Raw genomic sequence first — 9,082 nt, forward strand, 5'->3', positions numbered from 1 at the left:
TGGTGATAAAGAAGCTATATTTAAAATTTAGAGGGTTTTCGAATAGCAAAGAAAGAAAGAAAGGACAAACACAAAAAGAAAGAATTTTAAAATGTACGCTGCAATTACTCTAAAATTTGGGGATTATGAACTATTCTATTTTTTGAATAAACAGGAAAATATCAATTAATGTGTAAGAAGTTAAAAACAGACTAAGCTGTTACAAAATACTTGAAGATTACTCAAGAATACTCATATCACAGTTATTTGTTTTTGTTGCTAATTTACCTAACTACCCCTGTACACAATTCTTTTTTAAGCGAAAAAACATTAAAGTACAGCTTAAGCTATAGTCTGCAGAGAGCAGAATTAGGCTCTTAAATAAAAATTTAGCTATTGAAAACCTAAAAGCTTTTAATGTATTCTCCATTGGAGAGAATAAAGATCAGAACTGCTTCTATTTGTTGTGAGTTATATATGGTTTATAGTTAATAAACGATTGTAGTTACTTGCCGAGTTAGTCACCTAGTTCAAAGAACAGTGTATACTATTTTTGTATTTGCAATATGAAGCTCCGGTAAATATATAGTGAAAAGTATTGGTATATATAAAATCAAAAAACACATTCTCCTTGCATTGTACAAAACAGATTAAATGCTTATTTATCTTTTGTTGTTGCATATAAACGCATACTTTGCTCTGGTTATGTGTAATAGCCTGGAATTAAACACTCTCTTTTTATATCCATAAAAAAATCATATACCAATTCACAATTAAGAGTTATTATATAAATAAATCAATTAAGTTTTGTTTTTTGAGAACCAGTACTCAAGTGTTAGTAAGTTAGTTTCGATTTAACTGTCCATCATTGCACACACGATACTGAGTGAATATTGTGAATACGGGTAGTATCGCATCGAACGGGTAAATAAGGCTAAATCGTCCATGATGTCAATCTACCTAACTTAATAAAAATATAAGTGCAACTAGAATATTATCAATATGTCCTGGAATAATTCCTTAGAAAATAGCGAACATAGTGAAGAAATTCAAGTCGGATCGAATATATTCTCGGAATTGGTTCGCTATCCTAGTAATTTCTCAGAATTATTACGTTTTTGGCAATCTATTCAAAAGGCGGCAGAAAATGATAAGAACAACAACCAACATAATCAAGTTAAGAATATAGCAAAACCAACAAATGCCAACAACAACAACAGCGACAACGGCAGCGAGAACAACAACAACCATTTGCCAAAAGGTATCAAGGAACTGCATATATATTACTATAAACATTGGAACCTATACGCTCAGTTCATGACGTATGACATCAGAACACATATAGTTCGTAAATATTTACATATATTTATTTTTATGGACTTTTTAATGCCTCCAAGTAGAGACTGTGAATCTTCTGTTCCAAATTATGTCGCTCGTAAGATATATGTGGGAAGGCGAGGTAATTATAAAGTTGATACCTTTTTGATTGGTCGTCGCCGTTTTACGTTTTTAATAGCGCAAAAGTATCCATTAGAAGTCGTATGTCCCCGTAAAATCATGATCGGTACTTTTAATTTACCATTCCGTGTGCGTAAATTTTTATATGACAATATTCTTGAAATATTTGATCTGGACAATGATCATAACCATTGTAAATTCCAACTTATTGTGGAGCACTACTTATACAGTGCTTCGCGTTCTATTCCAATGTTTATGCTAAGCTATTCCACTATAAATTCGGATTGGCATTTAACTTCAAATACAATTGTTAGTGCTTCAAATCAAGTAGTGCGTTTAAATACATTGCTGCCGTTTCGTAGATATCCACTAAATGATGAAATTAAACGCTTAATGCCTTTTTCTCGTTATACTGATCACTATTGTAATTTCATCGAAGAGCTCTGTGTATGTATGACATATATTATAAACTCATGTCCAGTTTTGTTGAATCCCACACAGTTCAGTCAACTTCGCATTGCAAGTAATGGTTACAATAATTGGATTTCAGGTTTTCTACTTGATAAAACTTGTGGTCTTGGTTATCATTTCATGACTAAAAAAATGGGTATAATCTTCAACGATTCCACAATGTTGGTTGTAAGTTCGATAGATTTATCTCAATTGGAGTACACTAATGTTCTTGGCAGAACAAATCGCGTAAATTTTCCATTTGATTATAATTATTTGGGCTTAAAAATGAAGCTGTTATTATCCTTTAAAAAATATATGGATCATAATTTCAAAGTACCAATCGTCCAATACAGTCGTGGACAAAAGTTGCCAGGTGCTCCGGTGGTGTGTTGGTTCCAAACACAACATGTTGTTGCCATGTTCATTAGCGATAATAAAATTCAGTTCAATTTTTTGGGTGAACGTTTCAGAGCTATATTTGACTTGAACAATAATACTATGACAATATCAGATCAGAACTGTCCACTCAGACGGGGTTGTTACCGATTTAGAGATGTTGCCCATTATGGCTGCGATACTGACTTACTGGATAAAATTGCTTATTTGCGCCAAAAAATGTTGGATACCATGCAATTATATACAAAACACTAAACGGATGAAATCATTAAATTAAATTTTTTTAAGTTAATTCATTTTAATATCATATCTTTATGAACTCTGTAGTCATATTGTAAATAAATCAAATATAAATATATGTAATCATTTTTAAATAAAAGTTGAGTTATTGTTTTTGAGACGAATTGTGAAAGGAGTGAATTTAAATACATTGCTATTAAATAACTATATTGGATTTCATAATATCAGAGGTTTTAGACTCTTATGTCTTTCATAGAATGACGCCCACAATATACCTTGGAAAGAGATAATAGATAAGATGTAAATTATATGCGTAGCTAAAGAGAAAAAAATTCTTTAAAAGTATGCCCGAAGTAATATTGTTAATACTTCATAATATATATTTTGTACATACATAACTCAAGAATAAATTAGTCGTATATGAACCTCTGAAATGAAAAGTTGGTTTTTTTTTATTTTGTTGAAGATATAGTTTTTCCAAGAACAGAGGCAAATTTGACTCTACCATTACCGACCGGATGTCTTTCAATAAATTACAGCAAAACGTTTAATATGGGAAGGAGATGTTCCAAGGAGATGAAGTATCTAGGGGTCATCCTTAATAAAAGCCTATATCGGAATGCACACTTATCGTACATTACAAACAAAGCCTTGAGAGGTGCACACTCTTATAAAAGGCTGGGTCCTACAAACCTTTTATAATGCCAATGATCACCTATGCTTCATTAGCATGGTGACCAAAGGCAGACCAAGAGAAAACTCGAATGTTCTTGAATAAAATTCATAAAACAGCTTGCTTGAGTATTATCGGGGCGGTTAGAATATGCCACACAGTAACCCAAGGAATAATTACAGGACTCCATCCTCCTTTCCTTGCGGCCAGGAAAACGGCAACCTGTGTGTCCTTAAGGCTACTCAATATACACCAATTTAGAGAAAGCAACATAAAGGTACACATGAAGATAATGGAAGTCTTCTGGAACACACCGTGTCTCGCGGTCTCCAATAAGATAGATAAGAAGTTTTGAAGAAGAAGTGATAATAAAATATTAAGCTTTTTATTCTTATTCATGGCATACACCTTCTCCACTTTCTATAAACGCTCGTCGACTAAATACTTTATTTGCTTCTATGCGTCATTTGAGTCAAAAGGTTTTAAATAAATTTTTGTGTTCTACGTTGGTGGTCATACTAAGCACCCTAGTGTTGGCTAGATGGGCGACTCCAGATGCTGACATAAATTGTTGTCTGACTAATTTATTATGATATTAAGAAAAAAAACATATATATTGAACATATCTATCAAACGTGGTTTTAACTACTTCAAAGAATTAAACATACTGAAGATCAAAAAGTGTGTGTTGCTGACAGGACTAATATCTCCGCGTTTAAGAAGCTAAAACACGGAGATATTGATCAACTGCGATCATGTAGAATGATTACAAGCAATCGAATAACAGATTATAGAGAATAAGGTAACCAGAAGTAGAATACGAAAAAGTTTGTCTATTTGATTTGTCAATCAATATTTGATATCAGTAACAAGCTCTTTTAAAAGTATATACAATTCTCTTACGCCCTTTATGTTGGGTCATTGCGATAACTTTTAAGTTTTGTTTGGAATAACAGTAAACAAGTTGATATATATGGTACATAATTCAACATGAAGGAGCACCATAATATATAATCATTATTTATGTTATATTTATGTACAGAAACCCAATTTCACTAGTATACAAAATATATATAATTATCCAGATATATAAAAATATTTTATAATATAAATCTTAAAACAACATTAAAGCAAATAACATTAAAGTTTTTTTGGTTATTTTTCCTAAAATATTTTAGTAATAAATTTTTTATCATTTATTACAGATTCTGTTAGAAAATGTTAAAGTTAATTTAATTGATGATCGGCCGCCAGTTAATATAACCTCACCAGGACCAACGCCTATAAATCTGTCCATTGGTCGTATGCATTTAAAGCGTGATAAAAATGGTGTTTTAAATATACAACCAATTGGTGAGTTGTCCCAAACTGAATTCTACCGATATTTAATATAATTACAATGTTTTAAATTATAGATATAAATTTACCAGGAACGACTGCGGCTAATTATCCTTTAACGTCAGCAGTTTTGAATGCAACGGCACCACGTGATAGAGAACGTGATCGCGAGTTATTATCAATGCAACTTGTTATGCAGCAATTAAAAATGGATAACGAAAATCTACGTAAACAATTAGTCAATGCCAAGGAGAATGCAGATACTTACAGGTAAGTAATGTTTAATTACAATCTTATCAAAAGTTAATTTAATTTTTTTTTTTTCTCAGACAAAAAACAAAACAGGACAATGATGTCCTACGTTCCTATTTGAAAGCAGCTCAAGATGATATTACCATATTATTAGAAGAAAAGAAAGCTTTGTTGGATACCATACGTTCCTTACAGGTTTAGTTAAATTTTGTATAGTTTTAATATCCTTTCTTTTACTAAATATGATTTATAAAAATTTTACAAATTTTATTTTAATATGAATTCGTACACTACTAACACAAAAGTTAATGGTTATAATTTTTTATATTGTATGTTATTAAAGTTTTATATAATATTCTTTTTAAATTTTCTTGTTAATTTTCAACAATTTTTTGTATACTCTTTTGCTTTTGTTATGAAGTTGAAAATTAACTCTACAAATACACACGCAAGGATCAGAGGTCAGTTTTTATACTGAATAGATTTTTCACTTTACACGCTGTGCATTTTGTATGGCTTTTTTTTTATTCAAATATATAGAAACAATTAATTTAATATATATCATTTTATTTTATTAAACAATTATGACTAGAGTTGAAAATAATTTATTTCGATTGAATTTGTTGAAAAAGAATTGATTTGTTCAAATCAATGTGGTTTCAGTTATTCTCTATACATATAGAGTGAAAATCTTCGAATAGTTAAAAATTATGGAATAAAATGTATTAAAAGTAAAAGTTAATGAATTTATAGCTTATTTTATTTGTTTAACTAATAAGAATATAATAATAATTAAAATTCCAAACCATTTGATTACACAGCTAAAGCTCCGTTATAAGGATGCTCTTTTAAACTGACATCTGACATCTCTTTTAATCTTTTAATGGAGCAATATTGCTAGACCCCAAATTTACAGCTATCAGTTATCAATTAAAGTATGTTTTTTTAACCTTCACCCTGGCATCAATTTCATATGCGCTTTTTGTGTCCTAAATTTAGGAAAGGCATATGTTTAACTATTTGATGTTTGATTTATTTTTCATGTGAGGAGGTTTGCTGAAATTACCCGTCTCATAGTTGTCGAATATTTGTAGTAAATCATTCTTTTATAAATTATTTTTTACCATTTAAAAATGTTTTTTTTTTGTGCGACAAGGAGGACTAACCATAATCTGGTGCCTCGGAAAGTGAGTACCCGACTCGCACGGACTAAACCACTCCCACTCATTTCCAGAGAACTTGTTTTACCCCGGGACTACCTTAGTATTATTTCCAAGTAGGGTCCCTCTTAGATATTTAAAACTTCTATCGGTGTGACCTACGTTCAGACCCCGCTACTGCTGCAGGTGATTAACCTTGCCCTTCAACTTGGTATGATACATCTGCTTTCAATCTCAGAATGTGTGTCCCGGCTCCCACTCCTGATCCGAATTGAAATGTCATCAGATTGCTTTTCGTTTTAGATTAGTCTAGATTAGTTTGAGATCTTTCTTCTTTTTCCTTAGCTCGAAAATTGTTCCAATTTTCTGCTCGTTCGGTCTTTAATTTTACTACGATGTTCTCGTGGAATATAGAAAGTACGAGTGTGAAGATGTTTGAGAGTTGTGATAGTCTTAAACCGCTTCAGTTCAGCTTGCTGTACCTGCATATCAAGAGATTAAATCTACAATGCGATTTTTAAATATTTCAAAGTTTGTGTTCATTTTAATTAGCAACTTTCAAAGTAGCATCGACCTATGAAATCTATAGACCACGTGGAAATATGTTAGATAGACAGTTGGTTTTGTTAAGAGGACGTAACGAGTAAAGTTGTGGTGGTTATGTGTTGCTGATTCGTATTATTTTCTGACGGTCAAAACAGAATCAAAACTAATTGATTATAGAGCTGAAAAGTAATCAGAAGGGTTTATGATTTAGTTCGTTAGTATAAGAAACTAAAAGAAATTTAATATGTAATAATATGTTTATATTTCACTTTCATTTGCTATTATTATTGTTGTGACCCGTAAACAAACTCGTATCTGTCTTTTTGGGCGTGGCGAACAGCTTTTGATCATCGACCACTTGAAATCGCTTTGGGACGTAGACCCAACCTTGTTGACTATTGAATGTCTTTGGTTAGTACGATGAAGAAAAATGAAACATATTTGCCAACAGAATTCAAGGCTTCACTAATGCAAAGAGTTTATTCTATAAATAGTCAACTATTTTTAGTTATGATGAGAAAAAAATTTTTTGTGATCTAGAGAAGAAAAATTATTCTACAATTGACTTTTAGTTTAATTTTGGACTTAGTTTCTGTTGAAGGTGTTCGTGTATATTCAAAAGTGAAAGGGTCTATTAGAACCCTATCTTGAATCAAGGAAAGTTTATAAAAAGATAGTGCGATACAAGACAAATTTATAATATTGTACAAGAAATGAACTCGAATAGGGTAGAATTATATCAATTTGGTAGTATCAAATTCAGTTTATTTTTCGTAATGACAATCAAATTTCTAAGAAATTCACCTAAAAGAGATACTGTAATTAGTTATAATTTTAAAATTTTTATTATTATATTCTTTTTTAAAATAATGAAAATTATAAAGTTATAATAATATGTAGTGCGAGAATGCATGTAATAGTCCAAATAATATTAAATGTTTAAATTTAAATAACTGCCTTTGACTAAAATGATAGAACATTTTTAGATATTTTCAACTCTAAGCATGACGTATTTTTTGGTGCATTAGATTATATTGATTTATCTCTATATAGAAGTGCTCACATCTGATCATAATATATATGCAGATTTTTTGAAGTTGCTTTGTTTTAATTATTTAATTATTTATTTATTTGAAATTTTAGTTGAACAATAGTGAAGCAAGTTTATTTAATTTATTTATAAATGAAATGCAACTGCTTTTATATTTTTCACTTACCTTCACGAATTTTTTTTTCTTTTAAACTATATATAAACATTTTAATAAATCTTAATACTACTGGTAATCATATTATTTTACCAGAAATAGAATTCAGCTTGAATATATATTTAACGTTAGCTGATTTTGAATAAGCATTTGATATACTATAATTTGATATAATAATTATTATTTGAAAAATACTGGAACCTCGTGGTATCTCTGACAAAATGGTTAAAATTATAAATAATAAAAAGTAATTATGATAGAATAACTTGCCGACTTTTGCTCAATGGAGTTCTGAGTGGCTCGTGAAAATGTTATTATGGAGTTAGACAAAAGCATGCACTCTCAGCTGTACTGTTTGTGATTATTCTTGATAATGTTCTCAAGATTATTTTTAGACAGCCAACAGTTATAGAAAGAAAATGATTTGACATGTGAACCAGTTGATTTAGATCTAACACTGTGCTGCATTCATCTACTGGACATTTAATATATATCAAATGTTTACTTTAATATTTTTTGATAAAGTTTTATTTCAAAGAACTTTCATAAAAAATAGAAATGAATTCTGTTATGAAATTTACTATTTTACTTATTATAGATAACATAATACATTTTATAAAAAGGTTTTTTCGAAAACTAATGAACTACAATAACAAAAAATCATTTTTATAATTTTTCAATTAATTAAATACAACTTAATTAAATACAATTAAATAATAAATACAATTAAATACAATATTGCCAAATACCCATCAACAGTGGTCTTGGAAATAATTCTTATATTTAATTATTTGTAAATAATTTTTTGAGACTGCAAGTTTATAGTAATATATTATATATTATAAAATAATGTATTATCATAAATAATATATTATCATAAAATAATACATAAAACAATATAATAATAAACATAATAATTGTTTTATGTAATAATACATAAAACAATATATAATAAAATATTAGATAACAAATAATAATATATTTTATAATAATTCGAGTGATGTATTGGGTATGATGTTTATTTTGGAGTTTATATACACTTCTTAGCTGCTTGTAAAATACCTTTAAAAATATAAACTTTACACAATAAACAAAGTTTTTTTAACAATTTTTGTTTTTTTAAATTAGTTCACATATATGCTTTTATTTTAAACATAAATAAATTGTTTAAAATTATTTTAATTTATTTTTTTATGTACTATAGCTCCAGCTGACATCTTCGAATATGAATAGAAAAGGCGAAGGTAATAGGTAGCACAACTGCATGGACTGCATCCAGTGCTGTGGCGAAAATAACAATCCATAAAATCAGTATATATAAAGTTTGAATAAAAGAAAATTGTGTTATATATATATATATATCTACATATATATGTATATAA

The 9,082-nt window shown here is 29.2% G+C and overlaps 1 protein-coding gene across 2 annotated transcripts in view; it reads left to right on the forward strand.

Annotated features, from left to right (window-relative positions):
- LOC119687515 (UHRF1-binding protein 1-like) overlaps positions 1 to 9,082 on the forward strand; it is a 71,277-nt gene extending 62,195 nt beyond the window's left edge. For both annotated transcript variants that reach the window (XM_038101849.1, XM_038101848.1), the window contains 4 exons: positions 4,405 to 4,552; positions 4,615 to 4,807; positions 4,867 to 4,984; positions 8,905 to 9,082. In XM_038101849.1, the coding sequence (XP_037957777.1) occupies positions 4,405 to 4,552; positions 4,615 to 4,807; positions 4,867 to 4,984; positions 8,905 to 8,955 (510 nt within the window). In that variant the 3' untranslated portion in view covers positions 8,956 to 9,082. The remainder of the gene's footprint in view (positions 1 to 4,404; positions 4,553 to 4,614; positions 4,808 to 4,866; positions 4,985 to 8,904) is intronic.

The sequence above is a fragment of the Teleopsis dalmanni genome, chromosome X (assembly GCF_002237135.1).
Source record: "Teleopsis dalmanni isolate 2A chromosome X, ASM223713v2, whole genome shotgun sequence".
NCBI lineage: Eukaryota > Metazoa > Arthropoda > Insecta > Diptera > Diopsidae > Teleopsis > Teleopsis dalmanni.